The sequence below is a fragment of the Saccopteryx leptura genome, chromosome 1, assembly GCF_036850995.1.
Source record: "Saccopteryx leptura isolate mSacLep1 chromosome 1, mSacLep1_pri_phased_curated, whole genome shotgun sequence".
Lineage (NCBI taxonomy): Eukaryota > Metazoa > Chordata > Mammalia > Chiroptera > Emballonuridae > Saccopteryx > Saccopteryx leptura.
In genome coordinates, this window is record NC_089503.1 from 38,975,365 (window position 1) to 39,002,096 (window position 26,732).

The 26,732-nt window shown below is 38.5% G+C and overlaps 1 protein-coding gene and 1 pseudogene across 2 annotated transcripts in view; one reads left to right on the forward strand and one right to left on the reverse strand.

Annotated features, from left to right (window-relative positions):
* Positions 1 to 26,732, reverse strand: part of NELL1 (neural EGFL like 1) — an 845,221-nt gene that overhangs the window by 182,382 nt on the left and 636,107 nt on the right. For both annotated transcript variants that reach the window (XM_066364424.1, XM_066364414.1), the window contains exon 15: positions 24,775 to 24,870. In XM_066364424.1, the coding sequence (XP_066220521.1) occupies positions 24,775 to 24,870 (96 nt within the window). The remainder of the gene's footprint in view (positions 1 to 24,774; positions 24,871 to 26,732) is intronic.
* On the forward strand, positions 5,013 to 6,948 carry LOC136388744 (pre-mRNA-splicing regulator WTAP pseudogene; annotated as a pseudogene).

The following is a 26,732-nucleotide window of genomic DNA, read 5'->3' on the forward strand; positions in this document are numbered from 1 at the left end:
TGGCAGCCTAGACATCATACTAAAAACAGGAAAATTAAGTGAAAATTCACATACTGAATTTTTTTTGTGACTGTTTTTTTTTTATTAATTTTAATGGGGTGACATTGATAAATCAGGGTACATACTGAATTTTTAAACCCTTTCCCTTATACTCCCACCTGGCTCTCAGAATGCTAGCAAAGAAGTTTATTTCTTTCAGAAATTTAATACATTCCTTCCATTCGATTGGAAGAATCTTCTCTGCAAGAACTGAATAGCTCAAAAGCATGAACCTCAATCATTTATATCAACATCCCATATAGCTAAACTAGGTTCTCAACCAACTTTTTGATGTCTAACTCATAAAAGTGAGCAGATAACCAAGCCTACTGGAATTTTTGACAAAAGGCAAAGACAAAAACACAGCAGCAGGAAAAAAGTCAAGTTAGATAAACTCTACTGAGCAGTAAGACTACTTAAAAAATTCTTGCTTTTGTTTACACAGAAACATAAGAAAAGATATACTCTCTATAAGAACTGGAAATAATAAAAACAGAACATTTGGAAAACAATAATAAAATGGGATATCGAAATAAATAACAAAACTTAGGATAATAAAGTTGATAAAATATCTCTAAATAGCCCTCTAAGAAATAAAAGATAAAAAGGAGGCAGAAGTAGTCAGACAATTAAAAGACCAATCTAAAAGTCTGACAGCCAAACAATAGGAAGTAAAAAACAAACAAGAAATGCAGGGTAATAAATCATCAAAGGATTAAAAAAAAGTTTTTAATTTATTGTGTTGACATGGTTTCAAGTGCCCCACTCAACCTAACATCCACAACCCCCACATCATGCCCCCCATGCCCCGTGCAAAGTCTCTTTCCATTCTCATCTCACCTTTTGTGCCTCCCTTCCCCCTACTTCCATCCTCCCTTTCCCTCTGAGACTTGCTACCCTGTTGTCTGTATCTATGTGCTATGTATATATAATTTAGCTAATCTCTTCACCTTCTCTGATGCCATCTCCTTTTTCCCCTTCCCTCTGACAGCTGTCTCTCTGCTCCCTGTGACTCTGCCTCTGTTTTTGTTTTGTTCCTCAGATTATTGTGTTCATTAGATTACACAATAAGTAAAATCATATGACATTTGTCTTTCTCTGCCTGTCTTATTTCACTTAGCATAATAATCTCTGTAGTACTCCAGCCTGCTGGGAACTACCCATGTAGTGTGGAAAAAACTTACTGAAGATACAAACTGATGTCAAGAGGAAGAGGGAGCGGCCTGCCAAGATAGGCAAAGAAGACCTCCTGAATTTCCATCTCCCTTAGCTTTTATTGATCAGAAGCAGAACAGAGGTAACAGGATTACAGGGGAGGGAGATCAGGTGATAAAGAGAAAGAATGACTAACGGACTTTTAGTCCACCCATGCCATCGCAAAAGGTAAGATTTCCATCTTTTTCATGGCCATGTAGTATTCCATTGTAAAAAATGTACCACAGCCTTTTTATCTACTCACCCACTGATGGATAATTGGGCTGTTTCCAGATCTTGGCTATTGTAAACAATGCTGCAATAAACATGGGGGTGCGTATCTTCTTTTGAATTAGTGTTTTGGGATTCTTAGGATATATTCCTAAAAGTGGAATAGCTGGGCCACTGGCAGTTCCATTTTTAATTTTTTGGAGGAAACGCCATACTGTTTCAAAAATTCTCTTTAATCCCAAAAATGAAGCCAGAAATTTCCAAATTGAAAGGCTCTTCCCTTTGCCCAGAACATTGATTTAATAATAGACCCTCAAAAAGGTACTTCATCATTAAATATTATAGCACTAAGATTTAAAAAGGAGGTACAATTTTCTAGAAATGTAGGTGTCATACAAATAGTCAAAAATAAAATGGCATTGCATTTCTCAAAATTTACACAGGAAAATATGGTAATAGAGTTATTAAAAAATATTCTGAAGAATAATTCTATTTATCTGTAATTCTATACTCATCCAAACTATCAACTAAATACAAAAGGGGTGTAAAAACATCTTCAGATGTGCAACATTTGAACAATGGATCTTCTATGCACTCTTTCTCAAGAAGCTAATTGAGTATCTGTAAAATGTAGGGTGTCATCCAAGAAAAGAGACAAAACAATATTTAGGAAACAAGGGATTAAACAAAAGGATACTATGCTGAAGGAAGATCCAAAGAAAACAGCTGTGTTGTAGATCTAAAGAGCTTCCAGCATAAAACAGAAGAGGTCAGAAGGTCTTGAAAAACTTTCCTTATGAGGTTAAAGTGATAAAACTTAATATTCACTTTAATGTATTAGGAGATATTATTATTTTTTAAAAATCTGGGGTCAAAACAATGTTGAGTGAGTAAAAAAATAAACAAACAAGCAATAATAGGAAAATGAGAAAATAATTAAATGCAGAGAAGGCAAACTTTTGTGTGACAGAGGAGAAGTTATGATAGCTATCTCTCTCCATAGCTCACTTGTAAGTATCACTTTCACAGACATAATAAAGCAAATACCAAATACTGATCTAACCAAAATAGAAGAAGAGGGAAATGGGAAGTGTTCATGTGTGTAAATGTGTGCTTATGTGTGTGGCACATGTGTTGTGGGTGAGAAATCAAAAGAGAACTTAATCATCTTATTAATGGTCAATAAATAATGCCTAAAAACAGAGAAATCAAGAAATAATACAAAATTTTTATTATTATTATTATTATTATTATTAGAGATGTGGGGAAGAAAGGCTGACTCTGGGGAGGAGGAACAGAGTACTAAAGGAGCTAGGAAGTGTTTTTACATAACCAGTCATGGAGAACTACTTGCTTGTTTTTTTCTTCTTCTTTTTTTCTTTTTTAATTTATTGATTTGAGCTAGGGAAGGACAAGGAGGAAGAGAGAGAGACAGAGAGACATTAACAGAGATCTGTTCCTGTATGTGCCCTGACCAGGGATTGAAGTAGCAATCTCTGTGGTTTGGGTCAACGCTCTAACCAACCCAGCTATCCGGCCAGGGAAGAACTACTTGACTTTTAAAACTATATGTGTTATAAGAAGAGACAGCTCGATACATAAATGGGCTCAAGACTAGGTACTTCACAAAGCACTAAAATCTAATAGACAATGAGTATATAATATAAAATCAATTATATCAATCATCAGAGAAGTTCAAATTAAAACCACAAGGGAATACCACAACAGCAATATGACTAGAATGAAAAAGATAGACAGTAAATAAGTATTGATAAGTTATGGTGCAACCGTAATTCTTGGTTATTGCTACTGGAAAGATAAATAGGTACAACCACTTGGGAAACTGGTTGGCAAAATCTGTTAAAACTGAATCTACACATACCCAGCAAATTCATTTTTATAGATACAAATCAATAGACTTATATATGGTCACCCAAAGGTATGTACAAGAATATTTACTGTAGCAAAATAACCAAAATTTGAAACAACTCAAATGTTCAACAACACATTTTGGCATGTTCACAAAATGGAACAGTATTATTATACAATGAGAATTTAAAAACTATAAATACAAGCTACAACATGGTTACAATGTACAGATCTCATATTAAACAAAAATCAAACACAAAAGAGACCATATAGTTTGATTCCATTTGTATGATGCTCAGATAGGCAAAGCTTCTCTACAGTATTAGAAGTCAGGACAGTGGTTCCTTTTGGTGGGGCCTTAGAAGAGGATAGGAGGTGAGGAGTCTGGGATACAGATAATGTTCTGTTATTCCAACATGTTTTTAGCTGATACAAATTTGTTGAGTTGTATAATTGTGTTTTTTGTGCTTCTCCATCTGCATGCTACATTTCAATAAAATTTTGTCGACTTTTTTAGAGTTTTGTAGGTGTCCTGCTCTTCCCTCTCTGTGCACTATTAGTCTTATTTCAAGACCTTAGACTCCCTTTAGATAAAAGGGAACAGAATGTGACATCTGCAAATTAAAGATTTTACTAGATAACTCTGCTAAATATTTCACACACTAAAAATAGAAAGGGAAAGTGATTTGAATACACAATTTAAGAAATTGTTTTGGGGGAATACTTTCAACAATGCCAATAGCAAAGAACTTATTAGAACAATAGAAACTGACAATTGTGCTGTAGAAACAAATTTCAGTTTTAAACCTAACAGTTGTCAAGCTTCAGTTTTTTCACCTCCAAAATAAGAATAATAATGATATGTTTCCTATAATTCATTTAAGTACTTACAATAGTGGCTGGCAAGTAGCCACCTCAAAATCATTAGCTATAGGTATATTACTAGACAGAGAAATAGAAAAAAGATTCTCTCAGATGCCCAGTACTTGGGAGCTACTAACTACTACTAAAATATAAGGTCTACTGGAAAGTTCTGTTTGTTTTTGGAATAAAACAAAATACAAATTTTTCTTACCATCAATAAACTTTATTAAATAATATAATTGCCATTATTATTAATGATTTCTTGCCAGCGTGAGGGCAATTTGTATATCCCATTTTTGAAAAATGTTTTATCTTTTGATGCGAAAAATTGAACCAGTGCTTGGTTGATATCTTCTTCATTTTTGAATTTTTTGCCCTTCAAAAAATTTTGTACGGACAAAAACAAGTGATAGTTGGAGGGTCCTAAGTCCGGGGAATATGGTGGATGCGACAGACATGCTTCTGTAGCATTTCTTCCTTGTTGAAATTCGCAAAAATTACAGTGGCATAAATGAACTTTATCAGTAGCCATGGGTACACAATCGCTTCACACATAAGACTAACGTGAATCAACTTTGTTATAGTTAATTTGTTACGTCAGTATGTATACATTAAGTGATAAAAATAGAGAGGCACACATGCGCCAAGTAAACATGTGCTTATGTGTGGAAGCTTGTTGTGATAGAAATGGACAGAACTTTCTGGTAGACCTTATATAAGCAAGATGGTTCACTTCATGAAAATGTATTTACTTGACATTAAAGTAAGTTTTCCTTGAAAAAAACAAGTGTGTTAAATTAGGGAAAGAGGCGCGATCCGGCGGCCCAGGCGGCGATCGGGCAGCGTGGGCTCGGCCGAGGGGACAGGGCGGCGCCGGCGCGCCTCCGGAGAGGACTCAAGATGACCAACGAGGAACCTCTTCCCAAAAAGGTTCGACTGAGTGAGACAGACTTCAAAGTTATGGCACGAGATGAATTAATTTTAAGATGGAAACAGTATGAAGCATACGTGCAAGCTTTGGAGGGCAAGTACACAGATCTGAACTCTCATGATGTAACTGGCTTAAGGGAGTCGGAAGAAAAACTAAAGCAGCAACAGCAAGAGTCTGCTCGCAGAGAAAACATCCTTGTAATGCAGCTAGCAATCAAGGAGCAAGAGATGCAGGAGTGCACTACTACTCAAATCCAGTACCTCAAGCAAGTCCAGCAGCCCAGTGTTGCCCAACTGAGATCAACAATGGTAGACCCCGCGATCAACTTGTTTTTCCTAAAAATGAAAGGTGAACTGGAACAGACTAAAGACAAACTGGAACAAGCCCAAAATGAACTGAGTGCCTGGAAGTTTACGCCTGATAGTCAAACAGGCAAAAAGTTAATGGCGAAGTGTTGAAGGCTTATCCAGGAGAATAAGGAACTTGGAAGGCAGCTGTCCCAGGGGCGCATTGCACAGCTTGAAGCAGAGTTGGCCTTACAGAAGAAATATAGTGAGGAACTTAAAAGCAGTCAGGATGAACTGAATGACTTCATCATTCAACTTGATGAAGAAGTAGAGGGCATGCAGAGTACCATTCTAGTTCTCCAGCAGCAGCTGAAGGGGGCGCGCCAACAGCTGGCTCAGTACCAGCAGCAGCAGTGTCAGGCTCCGGCCCCCAGTACCAGCAGGACGACGCCTTCTGAGCCTGCAGGACAGGCGGAGGCCCCAGGTAAAGACTGCAGTCGGCTGGCCAACGGACCGAGCAACAGCAGTTCCTCCCGCCTGAGGACGTCAGGGTCCGTATTTCTCAGGGAGGGGGACACACCCGAAGATGGCTTTCCTTCTTCTCCAGGGAGTGGCACTAAGGCCTCTGGCAGCTCAGAGGAGAGAACTGGCAGAGGAGGTGGTAGTTACGTAAACCCACTCAGTGCGGGATATGAAAGTGTAGACTATCCCACGGGCAGTGAGAAACTCTCTCACACACCACTCAAATGACACAGACTCCAATCATGACCCTCAAGAGGAGAAAACAGTAAGCGGGAAAGGTAACCGAACTGCAGCTTCCCGCCACGTTCAGAATGGCTTGGACTCCAGTGTAAATGTGCAGGGTTCAGTTTTGTAATATTTTTCCAGCAAATTTTTATACAGTGTCATTTAATTTGGGAGAGGGTACTATCCAGAAAATTACGCATACTTTGTCACAATTTGCCTTTTTTGGTGAGTGTGTGTGTGTTTTTTTTCTTTTTTTTCCCTTTATTTCTTTGCTTCAATACCTCTGCCACTTCGGAAATTGTAACAGTTAATTGCTTTCTTGCTAAAAGGACATTTGGTGTAGGGTCAGGTTATTTTTATATGAGTTAATGTGAAGTTGTAAATGGAAATCTTCCCTTCAAGTATAACAATGATGTCTGTGCAAATCTGTGTCTCTAGAACCCGTGCTGTGTAGGGCGTTCTGATTCATGCTGTTACTCCACTCATGCACCATTCGGACTTGTTAGAGTAGATGCGGGGTCTTGACTGCCAAGTTTGCCCAGTACAGTAGTTTTATCACTACAAGTTGGACTTGTTGATAGAGTCCTACAGTAGTTGCAGTATTAGATACAGTTTTTTCCACCATACATCTGTGCATTTTCTCTTTAGGTGACTGAATGTTTAAGAAATTTGTGTGCATAGTTACTCAGTTTTTATGAACTGTTGTACCCTGTTAATGCATATTGCTCTGTGACTCCACTATATCTTACCTGTACTGACCAAACCTAAATAAAGATATTTATTGTAAAAAAAAAAATTAGGGAAAGATTTTCAGGTATATACAAAACAGACTTCAGTTATCTCCAGATACTTCCAAATTGTTTGTGTAGTACTTACCTGCAAACATCTGTTCAGAGATCTTGTTTCTTTCTGTTTTATAAAATTTCACTTCTCTGAGGATGTGGCCTGTCATGCCATAATGTGTGTGAGGTGTTTTGTTTTGTTTTTTAGATAACATAATTTTTAAATGTTTGTTGTATTGATTTCATACAGAGAGAGAGAGAGAGGAAGGGAGAGAGAGAGAGAGAGAGGAACATTGATCCACTCCTGGTTGTGCCCTGACTGAGGATCAAACCAGAAACCTCTGTGTTTTGGGATGACGCTCTAATTAACTGAGCTATCTAGCCAGGGCTTAGATAATATTTAATTCTTAGTCTTTGTTGGAGTGGTATCACCATTGAGAGGCTCAAATTGCCTTTATTCCATTTTAAGTTCAAAATTAGAAAGGTGGAACTGAAAGGTTCCTATATTAGAATACCAGCTTAATGCTTACTAATTCTATAAACTTGGACATGTCATTTTAACCTACACGAATATGTTTCTTTGTAAGATAAAAATTAGTCTAACTCAAAATGCTTTCTTGAGATGCTTTAAAAAGAAAATGCCTTCAAAAGAGTCTGTGATTATAAAGAGTTATGTAAATATTACCTATAATTGGTGACATTGCTCTCAAATACAAAAGCTATAGATGACAGTTTGTATACTGCATTTCTTTACAACCTACACATTTAATATCACCTACTATTTACTAATTAGGTTTTCTCTAGTTCTTACAACAACCCTGAGAGGTAACTGCAGAATGAAAGTTATATAACTTGGTCAGTGCCACATGGTGAGTGGCTGACCCAGAGTGCAAGGTCATACTGTGCCCCACTGTCCTGTGAGAATGCCCAGTGAGTATAAAGGGCTTATAATGGCATCCTTCTGGCACTTTCAAAATTAAACTTCTGTACTAATGACTTGGGGCCCAGAGAAATGAACATTCCTGTAGCAGGAAGATTGGAGGTAATGTGACAATATGATAAAAATAAAAATGTAAAGCATGTCATTTTAAACCACTAGAGAAGAACTCAAGTCCCAGCCTGAGTCCCTCTTACTAGTGTTATAAACTTGAGAAATTTCTTTAATCCCTTAACCTCAGTTTTTTCATCTGTAAAATTAGAATGATGACAATACACTTTTTGAGGAGTTGTTAGGAGATTAAACGATTGACGATATAGTGCCTGAGAACACATATTCAGGATCAGCACTACAGGAAATACTACTATCACACCAGCTCCACTCTGAGAAATAGGGCATGAACTAGAGTACAGCAAGGAAAGGTAATCTCTCAAACCTCAATGTGGAACAGAGGAATAGTGGCAGCACGCTCAGAAAGCAGAGGTCAACTGAGAAAACGACACAAGAGATGAGCTCTGGCAACTGTCAAAGCTTTGTTACTCAGTCTTGCCTTTTTGAGAAGGGCAACAAAGGACAGTGGTATTTTTTATTATTATTTTATTTATTTATTTATTTTCAGAGAGACAGAGGAAAGAAGACAGAGAGAAAGAGTAATAGTAATTTATTGTTCGACCCATTCATGCCACCATTTGTTGATTTTTGTATGTGTCCTGACCAGGGATCGAACCCTCAACCTCATCACAACAATGTTCTAGCCAACTAAGTTAACTGGCCAGAGCAAAGGACAGGCGTTTTAAAGCTTGAGGTATGAGGCACAAAGAACTATTCAAATCACAACTCTGGCACTTCTTAGCCTTATACTCTTAGACATATTACTGTGGAGTTCTTCATCTCAATTTATTAAATAAATGAGGCTAATCATTCAGCAAGTCAATAAATACTTTTTGAGTGCATACAAAGTGCCAGGCACTATTCAGAGAGCTGGAGATATAGTGGCAAACATGGACCAAAATCTCAACCTTCCGGGGGAGGGAAGTGGGGACAATAAAGAAGATAGAGAAGTAATATATTCAGTGTCTCAAATGACAAAAAGGGAGATGAGAAAAAAAAAAGCAAAGAATTGAGGTACTATTGTTTGGCACAATACTTGGGATTACAATATCAATTGTGTGGTAGGAAAAGTCACACTGCAAAGTGACATTTGAGTAGAGACCTGAAGGAGATAAAGAAATGAGTCATGAAGATACAGAGGAAGAACATTCCAGAAAGAGAACACCAGGAGCAAAGGCCCTCAGGTATGCTATATGCATGAAAAATGGCCGAATGGGAGCAGTATAAAGTTATATAATGAAATGAGACAATTAATGTGGGGTTGGAGGATGCTGACTGACCCAGTTATGAGGTCTAAATAACATATGTCAAGCACAAAGCACAGGTTCAGCCGAAATTAAGGTCTAGCCTAAGTATGAAGAATTGCTACGTAATTTAAATAATTCCTTCACTATTCTTACTAAAATGTTCTGAGATTGGGGATGTAATGATTCTGCAAGGGACACTGGAGAAAATATGTAGAAAGAAATGCAAACATCTCCAAAATGCTAATGTGTGGAGTTTATGGGCACTGCACAGTGACTGTGGCATTTTCCCATCTCTGAGACCAAGCATCTGGAAAAATTAAAGCTGGTCATCTTCTTACTAAAAGAGAGTGCCATAATAATTTGCTGAGTATAAATCAAAAAGTGCTTAGAAGTGCAGTTCATAGTTCTTTAACAGTTCCAAACAAGTAGTCCGATGAAAAAACGGGACTGCTTGGCATGTTCAGAACCAGGTAAGTGCCATATTTGTGCACATTTATCAGGGTCCAGGACGGGCTATGACAGGCCAGGGCTTTGCTACAAGACGAAGGTAGGACTTGCTTATCATCCTAAATGAACTGTCTAGTGTACGTATTTCAAAGTTTTCTTCAAAGATGCTAATGATTCTGTCATTCAAAAAACATGTTATGCCAATCCCATAAGATGTCATTTATACAGCTTATCATGAACAACCTTGGATGGGGAACAAGAGAACCAGCAGGAAAGGGATGGAAGAAATGGTTAGAGCATGTGCCATTTTGGTTTGGAGACACTGTGTGTTAATAGCTGCTATGTAAGTTAATATTTTGTATTCTTTTGGGGGGAGGGAGAAGATTTTTTTAGTTGTTTTTTGTTTTGATTTTTTGAGCGACAGGAAGGGAAAAGGAGGGGAGAGGGGAGAGATGAGAAGCATCGATTCATAGTTGCTTCACTTTAGTTGTTCATTGATTGCTTCTCATGGAAGTTAAACATACATGTTGGCTGTGCCACAGGGATGAGTGGTAAGAAGGAGAGGATAAAAAAACAGGCACACAGCAATTAAATGTGATACATTTTATGAAAGGGAAAATCAGGCTGATATGGAACACAGGGGAGGCGACTTAACCTTCTTCAGGAGTCTGAAAATATCATAATTCTGAAGGAAAGCTTAAAATCTGTGTGGGAGAACAAAGGAATATGGGGACTGGGTGGGGGGAAGGGAGAAGGAAAGCAGAGAAAGAGAAGCAGAGTTCCAGGTACCCGGCCGAGCCCAGAAGTACGGAGACTGTTGCTTTGGGAAAATATGACCAAGTTCAGTGTGGGAGGAGCAGATTAGACCGAACGGGGAAGAGGCTCAGAGTCATCAATAACTTGGAGTTGATTCTAAGGACACTGGAAACTAATGATTTTCAGAAGAAAAAAAAATTGATTGTATTTGTATTTTGAAGTATTATATTGGGTGCAATGCAGGAAAAGCTTTGTGAGGGAGGAATAGGACTTGGGAAACTTGCCTTCTGTTATCATTCCAGACAGAGAACAATTGACAGAGGTTTAGACTAGGCAGTCGGATGCAGAAAATAGACAGACTGTGGTGATTGATTAAATGCAGCAGCAAGGGAGAAGGAAAACTCAAGGATAACTCTGACTAAAAATATCAGGGATGAAGGTGTGTGATTGACAGCAACAATTTGCTCATTCTTCCCAAGACATCATGATGACAGTATTGTGGCTTTGGAGACTGACACAAAAACTAAAAGAGATTCTTATTAAATTATCTATTTATTCAATTTTTAGGCAACTTCCCTGGGCCATGGATATCAAGTGGCAATAACACAAAAACACCTTGCCCTCAGGGAGTTTATGTTCTGGCGAAACAGTCAGACCACACACACAAAAAAACATCACTAGGTCAGAGAATGACAAGTGCTCTGAAGACAATAAAACAGCGTGGAGGAGGAGATATGTTTACGTAAGGGCAAAGATCTCTCCGAGCGGAAACCTAAATGACAGAAGAAAGCCGACCATTAAAATTCCAAGCAAACCCAACAGTAAGGGAAACATGATTAGTGTGTTCTAGGAAAATCATGGACACCACTAAGATTGGAAGGGGAGGTATAAAAGGGGAGGGGCACAAGGAATGCTGAAGGCAGAGAAGTGACAGGGAAGAGGGGCCAGAGGACACAGAGTCCTGTGGACCATTGCAACGACTCTGACTTCTACTGAGCGACAATAGGGAGCCACGGAAAACTGGAAGCAGAGGAGTGACTGGGTCTAACTTATTTTTGTAATAATGTCCCTTTGCCTACTATGTTAAAAGGAGACTACAGTTGTACAACGGTGAAAGGAAGACAAGTTAGGAGGTTTTTACATGAATCCAGATTCCAGATGAAGATGTCATGCACAAGAGCGGTAGTGGTGGAGATCAGGCGAAGTGCGGATTCTCGAAACATTCTGGAGGCGGAGCAAGGGGTTGGATGTGCAGTGCAAAGGGAAGGAGAAGTCAAGGACAATTTCAAGATCCTGATCCAGGAAATGGGAAAGGACAGATTATGCCATCAGCTGGAATGAAGAAGACCACAGGAGAAGCAGTCTGAGAGGGACATCAGGAGCATTCCAGATGATCAAAGACTCTCCGTAACCCATATTTTCTATTATTTAAATTAATATCACATATATGTAATCGACACATAAGTCTGTTATGCTTGTCACAGGAGAGAGAATATTGTAAATAAGAGTTCAGAGATTTGAAGAATTAAGGTGCATTTCCGTGAACATAAGTGGTTTAGAACAAGCTGGGATTTTAGCAGGATATGAAGGAAAAGGAGGAGACAGAGCTGGAAAGGCAGGCAGAGACCAATCGTGGAGGTCTTTATACATCACACCTTGGGATTCAGACTTTATCTTGTAAACATTGAGGACATACCAAGAGACTGTCTTAGAAAAATATTCTTTATGAAAACCATCTTCCAGAATTTCTCCTAATGGATTCAATCTACTAAACTAAAATTGCTGTCACCCACAGATAATTTCAAGATCTCTTTACGTTAGAGAATGCTTTAAAATCACATTAGCCCTCCAAGCTAAAAGCTGTTTATCTTATCTACCATTGCAAAAATAAATGCATAGATCTTGATATTTGATTCATCGTATTTTGGACCCAAGTGAACATGTGCAGGCAACTACCTGTTCTAATCAGTGCATCCCATTAGGAGAGAGTGATGCAAATCCTAAGAGTTATATTCTTTCTCCTTCAGTCTACTGGCTTCAATTAGTCTTTTTCCACATGATTAACGGTGCTGTATGTATCCTTGAATATAAAGAATTTTTGGATACCGGTTACTAGGGAAAGCTTGGCCACGGTTGTTCATATTTTCATAGAAATGCGGATTTCCTTTCTGTTTAGCCATTATGCATCAAGTTACAGTGATGTCTGTATTCTCCAGGGCATAAAATTAAAAATGAGTTCATAAACCAAACTCCTGACTTTCACAGTTCAATAGCATGAGCTTGCCTGATGGGAAGCAGGAACTTCTTGTCATCTAAATAGTCTGGAATTATTTTCTGCATTACTAACTAGACAAGGTAATCCCTAATAGCTTTCATTTCTTTGATGGAGAATGCCAATCTACTGAAAAGATTGGCTCCCCTCATTTTGCTTTCTGGAAAGGCATCCTGACATAGCTACTGGAAATACACAACATTTCTATACTACTCTTCTTTTTATTTTTATTTTATTTATTTATTTATTTTGTATTTTTCTGAAGCTGGAAACGGGGATAGACAGACAGACTCCCGCATGCGCCCGACCAGGATCCACCTGGCACGCCCACCAGGGGGCGACGCTCTGCCCACCAGGGGGTGATGCTCTGCCCCTCCAGAGCATCGCTCTGTCGCGACCAGAGCCACTCCAGCGCCTGGGGCAGAGGCCAAGGAGCCATCCCCAGCGCCTGGGCCATCTTTGCTCCAATGGAGCCTTGGCTGCGGGAGGGGAAGAAAGAGACAGAGAGGAAGGAGAGGGGAAGGGGTGGAGAAGCAGATGGGCACCTCTCCTGTGTGCCCTGGCCGGGAATCAAACCCGGGACTTCTGCACGCCAGGCCGAAGCTCTACCACTGAGCCAACCAGCCAGGGCCTATATACTACTCTTCTTTTTTTTTTTTTTAATAATTTTATTTTTTTAATGGGGTGACATCAATAAATCAGGATACATATATTCAAAGATCAACAAGTCCAGGTTGTTTGTCTTTCAATTATGTTGCATACCCATCACCCAAAGTCAGATTGTCCTCTGTCATCTTCTATCTAGTTTTCTTTGTGCCCTTTCCCTCTCCCTTTCCCCCTCCCCCCGTAACCACCACACTCTTATCAATGTCTCTTAGTTTCACTTTTATGTCCCACCTACGTATGGAATAATGCAGTTCCTGGTTTTTTCTGATTTACTTATTTCACTTTGTATCATGTTATCAAGATCCCACCATTTTGCTGTAAATGATCCGATGTCATCATTTCTTATGGCTGAGTAGTATTCCATAGTGTATATGTGCCACATCTTCTTTATCCAGTCATCTATTGACGGGCTCTTTGGTTGTTTCCATGTCCTGGCCACTGTGAACAATGCTGCAATGAACATGGGGCTGTATGTGTCTTTACGTATCAATGTTTCTGAGTTTTGGGGGTATATACCCAGTAGAGGGATTGCTGGGTCATAAGGTTATACTACTCTTCTTAATGGCATTCCTATTAGTGGCATTTCTCTCCTCCAGCCTCAATATGATCTACCTTAACTTAAGTGTCTTTTAAATGAGATTTGAATTGGAGTTATCATAACTTGTGGTCTATAAAATGAAAAGACTAGACCATGTGGAATTTAAGGTTCCTGACTGTACTCAATCACTTATTCATTTATCAAATATTTATTGAACTCAAATGTAATAGGATATTAAAGGCGAATTTTTCCCATGTCAGGGATTTGGTAGATAATACTATGTTAAGAGTTCCAAAGCTGGGTGTTAGACTACTTTTACAACGCTTTCAAAAATCATCTGTGCTTACACTAACCATTAACCACCTTCCAAATCTGTAAGAACAGGCCTAGAAATTCTGTAAGGGATGTTGATAAGGCCAAAAGTGAGGACTTTGTCAAAGAAAGCTGCTTGGCATGATGCCAATTAGAAGTGACTTTTTATGGGAAAAATGCCTATAAACTTATTCAAGGGTAACAGACTTCAGGCACACTGGATAGTGAAGGACGTAGCAATTGGTGTTTGACTCATGCCTTAGAAGTCTGATGGTCAATGTATATATATGTTCTGGGCTTCCTCAGTCACATAGCAGAGCAAAAAATTTAAAAAGAGACCACATTGAGACAAGGCTATACTTGGACTAAATGTGGAGAAAAGTGTCTGTTTACAGGGAATCTATAGAAGAGGGAGTCAGAGCAGCTCTCTAATCACAGGTACATCTTACAGGGCAAACGAGCCACAGCAGAGAAGCGGACCTTCCCAAGCTCAGAGCTGCAGGAGGATGAAAGCACTGTCCACATCAAGCCCCTAGTGATCGAAGACCCTCAACAAAGCACCACACAAAGGAAGGAGCAGCAACTGCCCCCTGCCCCCCAGGAGCACTTCAATGCTGGAAGCCTAGTCATATGACCCCTTCTTCTTTTCCCATAAAAGTCTCTTATCTTGGCTTAAGATTCATGACACTTGTGAATTGTAAAATATGATATTGAAAAATAAAAGGAAAACTGTTCATTCCTCCTGTTACTGTAGACTTCTCAGACTGTGGCAGGCAGATGAGTGAGAAGGTAAAAAGATTTTATGTAGCTTTAATACAATATTGAACTAATCACTCAAATGAGATGATTTTTTTCTTAATCCTGAAATTTCCCAATTCACACAAGGACCTAATAAGCCATAATGAGATCAATATGCTTCCAATACCCCTTTCTGTGAATACTGCATGTGTATCTGTGTATAAAAATTAGAATCATACTGAACATGTCATTTATTACTTAATAATGTCAAGTGCTTATAGAGTGGTCACCAGATACTAGAAAAGAAAGAAACAGTCTCCAAGGAGGCAGTACTGTTTTTGTTCTCATTTTTTTTTCAAATTCAAGAAACTGAGGAACAAAAATTTTATGTAGCTTCCCAAGACCTCAGAGCTGGTCCTCCAAATTGGACAGTCTGCTTCCTGAGTTCATGTTCCAGAACACACACTACGCCGTACTGCCCACGTCATTAAGCAGTCTTTCTTCATAGGTTTTAAAGATTCCATGGAATGATTACCCACAATTGATTTCATTAACTCTCTATAGTTATAAATCCAGGATGCTTCTGATGTATTATTATTTAAAGTGCCCCTTTTAAAGATTTTAAGTGCATCACCAAAGCTCATTTATGTGCCTACCACTGATTGTGCTCTCCGGGTGCAGTTCCAGGACAGCCTGATGATAGGGAAAGGACAAGTTCAAGGCTCTTCTTGGATGATTAGTCCCATTTTACATAGAAAAGCTGATGTCACCCTGGCCGGTTGGCTCAGTGGTAGAGCATACGCTCAGCGTGTGGAAGTCCTGGGTTTGATTACCCGCCAGGGCACACAGGAGAAGAGCCCATTTCTACTTGATTATGTACATTGTTTTATATCTTCCTTTCAATATATTTATTATGCTAAGGCAGGAATAGAATATAAAAAGAGTAGGGGGTGGCACAAAAAACGGGGAAGTTTCTCCACCCTCCCCTCCCCCCTTTCTCTCTATCTCTCAATTCCCCTCCTGCAGCCAGGGCTCCATGGGAGCAAAGTTGGCCCAGGCGCTGAGGGCGGCTCCATGACCTCTGCCTCAGGTGCTAGAATGGCTCCAATTGCAGAGGAGTGACGCCCCAGATGGGCAGAGTATCGCCCCCTGGTGGGCATGCAGGCTGGGTCCTGGTCTGGACGCATGTGGGAGTCTGTCTGACTGCCTCCTGGATTCTAACTTCGGAAAAATACAAAAAAAAAAAAAAAAAAAAAAAAAAAAAAGCTTATGCTGCCCCACATCACATAGTTCATAAATAGTGGACTCTTGGAATGGAATCCAGGTTTCCAGATGCCAAATCGAAAATTAGAATGTTTGTGTTTCCTAAGTGAATCTGAAGACTCAACAAAGGGCTAAAAAATATTTTCAGATGGACAGGTGAGGTAGGCATTTCAGTGAGGCCTCAGGTAACCCATGTACAAGGCTGTTGAGACCATCATACTCCCAATAAGACAGTGAAAATTCGGTGTGACAGCTTCACTTTCAACTCCAAGAAATGGGAAATAAACAATAACCAAAAGAGAAAGAAATCCTCCCGAAGGGCCATACCTAAGTTACACAGTGTACATGCCGCCATTTCAAGTGCTGAATTAATTCACCTTTCTCCTAGGGCAAAACTCTGGTGCATAATTTAATATGTATTAGCTTAATACAAAATGACATAAAATGTTTATGGGAGCTGAGAGAATATCAATTAGCAAAGATGTCGTGAATGGAAACAGTTTACATCTGAATGGTACAGTGAGAGGCGCTAAGAGCTGGTGAAAGGAGCAGAGAGACTTCAGAAGTAGAAAATGGGTCGGAGGCATGGCTCCACCAGTTCCCTGCTGAGTATCTTTGGAAAAATAGCCTGTCATTTGAGTCTCATTTTCATTACTCAGGAAATTGAGGATAGACTCAACAATAGATATCATCTCCAGACAGTTACTATGTACTAAGCACTCTACTAAGTGATTTTTATAGACTATCTCATTTAATTTCACAACAATATTATGACATAGGTAATACTGATATCCCATTTTTTAGTGGCAAACTGATGCTTAAAAACATTACTTACTGTATTTCCCCATGTATAAGATGTACTCTTTTTCGAAAAATTTGGGTTCTTAAAACTGGGTGCATCTTATACAGTGGCTGTAGATTATTTTGCTTGCATTTCCTGCTTTGTCATGTGGATGAGAAGTTGTATAAATTTTGTGATGAATAAAACTTGAGTTCAATAACTTTATGTAATACATTTTTTTTTCAAATTTCAGGCCCCAAAATTAAGGTGCGCCTTATACATGGTAGCATCTTATACATGGGGAAATATGGCATATCTGATCCAATACCACAGATTTCAGTAAATAGTGAAAGCCCAACTTAAACTGAGCTAGTATAGCTACAGAGATTGTGCCACCCCCTACTCTTTTTATATTCTCTTCCTGCCTTAGCATAATAAAGATCTTGAAAGGAAGATATAAAACAATATACATAATCAAGTAGAAAATTATGGTTCATTACTCACAGGAGAGCATAATTTATTTGACCTCCTTCCTAGGTAATCTATAAGGCTTAATTTGCCCTGCACACAGGTTATGTGATCAAGAGGCCACTGATATCGGAAGGAGTGTGAAATCTGGATTCTGTCATACACGGGTTAGAACCTCAATTCCAGCAATGCCTGCCTAAATAACAGTGATCCATGTCCTCATGTGTTTAATGGCTGCCAGATGAAAGGGGAGTTGGCTGGGGGCATAGGTGAAAAAGGTGAAGGGATTAAATAGTACAAATTTCCAGTTGGAAAAGTAGCCACGGGGATATAAAGTACAGCATAGGGAACTTAGCTAATAACATTGTAATAACCGTATGGTGTCCGATGGGTACTAGACTAGTGGAGGTCATCACTTTGTAATTTATATGATTGTCGACTCACTATGTTGTACATCTGAAACTAATATAATATTATATGCCAATTGTGATGGAAACATTTAAAAATAATTTAATAAAAAGAACAGGGTTTTTTAATATTTCCACGCAGCTCTGAGAGTTAAGTGGCAACTCCGTTTCTGAACCACGGGAAAGTATATTGGCTCTCTAGCTCAATTTCTCCAGCACAGCTTAAAGAAGAAAGTTGAGTAGGTAGAACTGAGGAGTGGAAGGGGGTCTTGAACAAGGTACTCTAGGTTCGGCAGTGGAATTCAAGGTTGAGCTGCTCTAAAGATAAAATGTTAGTGTTGGTGGGTTTGAGCTCTGCTCATGCTCCAGGGCAAAGCCTCTCCTTTGCCAATCCATATTTCTGCAAAGACCCAGTGCAAGGAATAGCTCCTCAAACAAATTCACACTCATATAGCCTCAATAAAATTTTCAAAGAGAATTTGCGTCTATTATGTCTTTTCTGGTGGCTTCAAATGGGTGAGCAACTCAGAGAGACCTCAAATCTTATTTCCCCTTTTAAATGATGCCACAAAAGCACTGCTTACTCTTTTCTGGACATCTTTGAGCTGCACAACAACGACAAGCAACATTAATAATAGAAGCTGCCATTTACAAGTGCCAGACAACCAGAAGGCTCATGTGAGAAAAGTTAAACAAACCTCAGACTGCACAGATGTTGAAGTGGCCCGTTTGCACTCACCCTCTTCCCAGATGCCTCCCTCACAGCCCTGTGAGAGCTGGGTAGGAAACAGAAGAAATTGTCTTTTTTCTGTGAACAGAATGGAGCTATTATTGACCTTCTTGAAGGTTCTTAAAATGTTTCCCAGAAACAGGGATGGGGAAAGCAATTGCAAACAGAGAATGCTAGTAGAGTTCTCTCAAAATGAGGGAAAGAGTTAAATTTTGGAAGAATATAGAAGTCTTTGTTTCTGACCATTCGTTATAGTTGGTGGATGGATAATATGCTCAGGGCAAACTATTACCCTCTGTCTACATATCTGCAAGTCCCTGAGGCACACAGAAAAGATAAATTATCTTGCAAAAAGTCATTTCCTTTTAAGAAAGGTTAAAAGTTCTTCAGGAACTTGGAAAAAGGAAGTCCTTTTCATGACTTCATGTTCCCTTAATATTAAACATAATTTTTAAAAATTACCTCTTATTACAAACAATTTATATTTGTTGTATAAAAATTAGAAAATTCAGGTAATCAAAATAGAAAGAAATGACTACTGAAAATTATATTGTGAATAGATAATGCTGTGAAACTTTGTTGTTATTATTGTTTTCCCAGAATATTCTTGATCAGATATTTAATATATTTTAGAAAGGCTTGGAGACTGTGAGAGGTTCAATGGTTATGTGAATGTATTTAATAATATTTACAGTAAATGAACCTATTTCTGAAGCAAGTGTGGAGAAAAGTCAAGGGCTGCTATTTGTATCATATCAGCATGTTTTTATTTATCTACTTATTTTATTATTACTATTATTATTTTTGACAGAGACAGAAAGAGTCAGAGAGAGGGACAGATAGGGATAGATAAACAGGAAGGGAGAGAGATGAGAAGCATCAGTTCTTCGTTGTGGCATCTCAGTTGTTTGTTGATTGCTTGTTCATTGATGCTTTCTCATGTATGCCTTGACTGGGGGGCTAAAGCAGAACAAGTGACCCTATGCTCAAGCCAGTGACCTTGGGCTCAAGCCAGCGATCTTTGGCTTCAAGCCAGTGACCATATGGTCATGTCAATAATCCCACAATCAAGCTAGTAACCCCACACTCAAGCTGGTGAGCCCATGCTCAAGGCGGATGAGCCTGTGCTCAAGCCGGTGAGCTCAAGGTTGGGAACCTGAGTCCTCTATGTCCCAGTCCGATGCTCTATCCAGTGCACCACTGCCTGGTCAGGTAGCATATTTTTTTTTTACACTACACTATGGTCTAGTTTATAGATTGACTAGTTTTGTCTAACTCTCACTGTCTGATTCACAAAGCACTGTTCATGGATACCTGATGTCTATGCAATTGTATTTATATATTTTATAATTCATCTAATATACAAGTAGAAAAATACAGTAAAATTAGCTGTCTGGTCTATACCACTACAAATAACCATCTTGATTTATATGCAGTTAAAACTCCTACTAAAAGTGAGTAATTGAGAAGTCTTTTATAATGAAAGCACTTCAGAGCAAATAAAATAATCAGCTCAACACACACATTGAAAAGTTTCTTCTAAAAAAAAAAAAGAATACAGGAATTTTTCTTTTTTCAGGAGAACATAAGGATTAGTCACATGGTCCTTGGGTGGGACTGAAACATGTAAATGTTTACTCCATCAACAGGTTCTGCATCAATCATCCCTAAGACCACAAGAAGATGTGTCCAAGACAGCGCATGACGGTATCAGCCAGTCCCTGGCTCTGGAGTGGTCAAGATTGTATAGTAATAAGCATTTCTAAAAATGCTCAATATATATACATACATATATATCAGTGTATACACTCAAACACACATTGTAAAACTTTTCAAAATGCTACATCTAGACCTGCTGTTGTCAACAGGGTGATTCTGCCTCCCAGAAGATATTTGGCAATGGCCGGTGACAATTTTGCTTGTCATGACTGTGGGTCAAAGTACGAGTGTTGTTTAGCGGGTAGAGCCCAGTGATGCCGCTAAGCATCCCACAATGTCCAGGACAGCTCTCTGCAACAAAGAATTATCTGTTCTGAAATATCAAAAGTGTCAAGGTTAAGAAATCACTAACTAGACTTGGTTTAATACCTTATATTTAATCTCTACTTACTGTTGCTTGCACATTTGCTTAACGCCAAGTAGGAAATAGTGTGATTCACTAATCAGAGGGTGATGTTCTGCTGTTTTATGGTAGGTAACACATGTCTGGATTTAGTGTAGCTCCTTGAGTTTATATTTGAAAAGTCTCTAGAATGACTTTGTATTGTTTCGATTTGTTCTGTGGTTGGCTATGTTATGCCAGTGTGGCATGATATCCTTTTCGTCCTCTTAGATTAAGTAGAGGCTGACTAATCAGTAGAGACCACAACTCTGAAAGGGCATACCCTGAAAAGCTGATGAATATTGTATTAAAATCCTCCCCTAAACTCCCAGTCTTTAAAAACCCTCAGAACAAAGGACCCAGATGCTCTGCATCGCGGGAGCACACCCATACTTTTCCCTTCCAGTGTCTTCCCCCACAGACATGCACTCTTAAACTCTAAGGGTCCCCACGAGACTGGCAACCAGGGAAGCAATGGGCAGTGACAACTCATTTCAGGGTTTCAGGCTAACCCTCTGAACCTGTCTCCAAGGCCCCCTTTTCTCCGACATCCCAGTGGAGGCTCATTTCTTTTCCGGAAGGGAGAGAGAGCCAAGGCTCTCTCTTGTTGCTTCTTCTATTCTAGGTCCTTCCTTGTTCTACTGTCCCTACCTTTAATAAACTTACTCTCAAAAATCAAAACAAAAAAAAAAAAGAAAGACAGAAAGAAAAAGAAGAAGCTTTTTACCAGTGGCCCTTTTCTATCCTGAGGACCAAAGCTATACTCATCGTACTTTCTCTCTCTCTTTGTACATCTCGATGTTAAATATAAAACAGAGAGAACAAAGGGTAAGAAGAACCAACATAACATGTTGTTCAGAAACCAAAAGGTAAAAATGTATGCTTATCTTGAGTGGGGTTATGAAAAGTTCAAGTTCACTAAAATCCTATCCATATAAAATAAATGCAGTGTTCATCTTTGTGCTACATACCAAACACAAGTGGGACCTTTAACTCCAGACAGGCATTTTCTATAACAAATGATTTCAATAATTTAACTAACAGTACTTGAATTCTAAAAGGCTAAATATCACAAGCAATGAATAAAACCAGTAACTAGGTACCCAGGGAAACATTTTAAAACTAAATATAAGCGGAATCTATACAGCTCAAAAGGCACCATTAGTTAGCCTGGAAATTAAAACAAAGCAAATCAACAATTTATTGTGATCATGCAACTGAGAATTATAATGCATCTGCATTTTTCCTTTACATCCTAAGTCTCAATGCATCTAGCATCATTATTCAGTGGCAAATAGAAATACTTAATATTTTTTGCTAATGAATGACATGACAAAATAATTCAGACAATACAGGGAATAGATTTTCAGTATTCATCCTATAATTCTTCTAGATCCCTTACACACAATGAACTGGAATTTTTTTTATCCTATCCACAAAAATCTCATAGAAGTAGAATATTGGTGAAGATAAAATTCTGTCATTTGCGGCAAAGTGGATGGACCCTGAGAATATCATGCTAAGTGAAATAAGTCCCACATAAAAGCCAAGAACCCTATGATTTCACTCATATGTGAGATATGAAACTGAAACTCACAGACACAAACAACAGTATGGTGGTCACCAGAGGGAAACAGTGGGATAGTAAAGGGTTAAAGGTGGCCGAATAATACGGTGATGGAAGATGAGCTGACTTTGAGTGGTGGGCACACAATGCAATATACAAATCATCTACCATAGAAACGTACACTTGAAATCTATATGACCCTATTAACCAATGTCACCCTAATAAATTTAATTTAAAAAGAATATTGTCCAATATTAAATGGCATGGCCTTCGTACTGATGGGAGATAGCATCCTATGCAAAGAAACCTTGTTTTATTTTATTTTGACATTATTATAATTGTGCGTGAATTAAAAAATATGCAGTGCTCAATCTCAGCTTTAACTTCTGAAAAGAAACCCAGGTCCTGTGTATCTCTGTTTCCCTTTTGCCTCTGGTCTTGACTTTCTGCTTTATCTCTACTTTTCTTGTTCCAAGTTATGAATCAGAACATAAGCACTAACTCAACCAACCTCTTACTGAGCCAAGAAAAGGATGTAAGTCAAATGAACAAGCCATAAAAAAACATAATTAATTTTCCTAGGCTGCCCCTGACTCAAGCCCAGGTCTAAAGTCAATGTTCTACCACAATTCTTCATAATGTAAAAATAATAAAAACGTTAGAGTAGATGTTCTGGTTTAAATATCACAATAATATAATAATAACTTTTTAAAAAACAAGCAACCTGAGGTGCTCAGTGAGAGTTAGGTTCATGGGCCTTCTCCTGTACACTCTGATTTACCAGCTCTGGGTGGCGGCCCAGGAATCTAGATTTTAACCAGAAGTCCATGGATTACCTTGAGAAACACATGCAAGGGTTTAACAATGCAGCCTTTGTAGAATGAAACTTGAATTTTATTCTCAGTTCTAATACTGATTGTAGTAATGCAGAAGTTACTTAACTTAGCTCAGCTTTATTTTGCCATCTAGAAAACAGGAGTGACAGTAATTTATCTTGTTTGTTTATTCTTAATATTAAAATATTTATTTAAAAGACCTGACCCATAATTAGTACTTAATAAATGGTATAGCATTCCTTATAGTATCCATTATAATCGACATTATCTACATGACCATTCTGTCCTCATTAATTCCTTTATACTCATTTTAGGGAAACAGAGCAGTGCTAGAGGGAAAAATAAGAAAACTTTAGATGTATTTTTTTTTTCACTTTAGAAAACCCAATTAAAATCAAATGCACTGCAATAAGGGCATGTGTTCTAAGGTATCATTAAGTTTCTTTGCTTTTGGCAAGAATTCTCCAGCTCCACGTGCTAATTCTGATGCTGCTCAGAGGCAGTACCTGGCTCTTTTATATACCTTTTTTAAGGACAAAACAATTTTTATTTAACAAATGTGATTGATAATATCACAAAATATGAAAACAATGGTGCACGTATTGCTTCTTGATTTCCTTGTTGAATAATTCACATAGTTAAATTTGGACATGTTTTTGAAAGGAGTTGGCTGCCTTATATGTACACAGGCAGTTCAATGTAACATGCAGAAAGTTAGGGTGTAATACAATAAATAAGGTTGCTTTTAAGACACATTATCTAAATTCAGAAATCTTTAAACAAGAAGGAAAGGAAGCCAGAGCTTTGCTGAGATAAAGACTTCCTCTCTCTCATCGAATAATAGACATAATGACTACATTATCATATTTCCATATTTTTATGCTGTACTATGAGAAGTGTAATTTTAGGCCAATAAAATTAAGGGCAAACACAGAAATATTCAAATTTACATGGCAAAGACCCCTTGCTTGCATTGATATATGTATACGTTGGCACACTGGCATTGAAGTCAATTTAATTTGCACACAGGTGGAAAGGCTTCTCCAATTAATGAGAGAACTGATTTAATCAAATAGCACCAAATGTAAACACTACATTTATTACAAATAGAAAGGTGCACATAATGGAATCTTACAAATACTAATTGGCGTATATTATCAGGACCAGGAATGATAATGTTCCCAATAAACCAACACCAGAACAAAATCCCAAGCACACCAATAAACTTGCTGCTGGAGGTGTTTAATGTGCTTTCATGCAAGGAGCACGTAGTTCTAATTTAGATCCTGTTGACACAACAGATTGTTATAACTCCAGTAGTTGTGTGGAATGCTACCCCCAATAACTGATAATTGGGGCAGGTCGGTTCATCAAGCTTATCTCTAATTAGCACTCAAAAGCACACTTCAAACTATAGCAGGGAAAGACTCAATCTTGCTATTTGGAAACATTGAAGAGAGGGAAAATGAAGCTCTATTTTTCAGAGGGAGGTTGCCCATTATACAGTAATCAAAACATATCCACATTGGGGAGCCACACCCCCAGTGAAACATAATGTATCAAGTCAACAGACAATACTGTACTCCTAGAGAAGTGTGTCCATTCTCTCTGAAACTTTCTCCCCACCATGCCCCCCTAAAGGGCTAAGATTACCTTTCTCGCAGCTGCTTCCTGTGAATCCAGAAGGACAGACACATTTGTTAGGCGCCACGCATGTCCCACCATATCTGCAGCCCTCTTCACAGAATGCTGTTGCAAAAGAATGAGGGATTTCTATTAGATAAAATGGGAATAAAACTCATGGTAAACAGCACAAGTGTTGAAATGATGCTTTTTTGCATAGGGAGTGCATAGCTGTGTTGACATATTTAAACATTTTGGTACAAAAAAAGAAATAAATGTAATAATACTTCACTGGTTTACATGCCATCAGAATAATGGAGGTAAATTATTTAGCACTGGGCTAGAATGTGCTAAATGGTAACTAGTATGAGCAGCTATATTGTTACTGTTATTATTGGCATATTTCAAATCAAATAGGATAAACTGAGTACTAGAAAGGATAGAATTGGGATAAAGGCAAAAGCATTTTAAATAATCATTATTTGGTCACCACTTTTTTTCTGAAAACATATTTATTACAATAAAAACATTTTTACATTATTTTTAAATGATATAATTTTTGATAACATAATACATTTAACTAACCACTATTTTGAATATTTAAGTTGTTTCCAGTGTTCCTGTAATAAAACCAATGCCTTGTCAGTATAGCTAAAATATTTAGTACACCTAAAATTATACTGTTAGGGGAAATGTCTCAATGTGAAAATACAGTTTTAGAGAATGTAGAGTTCATTAAGCCTTTTGTGAAGCATTGCAAAATTCTCCCAACTCCTTTCTGGTGCTGTCCTGTTAGCCCTCAAACTGGGTTACTTCCCCTCATTACATGCCTGAATATAATAGCATAGCTCAATGAACCTCTCCTTTGCAACATTAAATAGCATTAACTATAGTGTTTATTTATGGATAATTGCTTATCACTCCCTGTTTCACACATTGGAATTGTATAAAGCCGATAAGGACAAGGACCGTGCTTCTTTTTGCTCCCCACTGTACCATACTCTTAGTGTCTGAGTACATAGTAGATGTTCCAAAAATATTTGCCTAATGAATTAACTTATATTCTGCAGGTTGTTCTGACAGCAAAACTCTTCCTCTAACAACTCTGAGACACTTCATCCGGAATACTTCATCGTGCAACCTTGCTGGATAAGCAATAACTTAGTGTAGTAACGCTGCAAAATCTCTCATTCATGAAGATGATTGCAACTTGTTAACCCAGAGTTGCTTTTACTCACCAGAGAGGAAATCAGTTTTTTTTATAATTGCAGTGAGAAAAAATGTCAACCTAGAAAAATGTCATGGTTATATTTTACCATTATCAGATAAATAATTTGGGTCTAACTTTAAGAAGATGCAGATCTTTAGGTAGTTTAACACCAGTTGAAGTATACAAAAACTCTCATAATATTGTAACTTTCCACATCTTTTAATAACCACTGTATGATTTAACATTTTGTAGCTTAGCAATTAATAGTGAGTTCCTTTGCTCCTGTCAGAGGACAAACAATATATACCTTGGTATTTGAATACCACTTTCTCTTTCCAGCACTTAACTACTTTGAGCCTATGCAGAAACAGATGTTGCCTTGGTATGCTCAACACAAAAACATACATACATACATATATATATATATATATAATATATATGGATATATTCAAATATACACACACATACACAAAATTTCAGTCTCAAAAATCACACCTAGGCCCTGGCCGGTTGGCTCAGTGGTAGAGCGTCGGCCTGGCGTGCGGGGAACCCAGGTTCGATTCCCGGCCAGGGCACATAGGAGAAGCGCCCATTTGCTTCTCCACCCCCGCCCCCCCCCTCCTTCCTCTCTGTCTCTCTCTTCCCCTCCCGCAGCCAAGGCTCCATTGGAGCAAAGATGGCCCAGTCGCTGGGGATGGCTCCTTGGCCTCTGCCCCAGGCGCTAGAGTGGCTCTGGTCGCGGCAGAGCGATGCCCCAGAGGGGCAGAGCATCACCCCC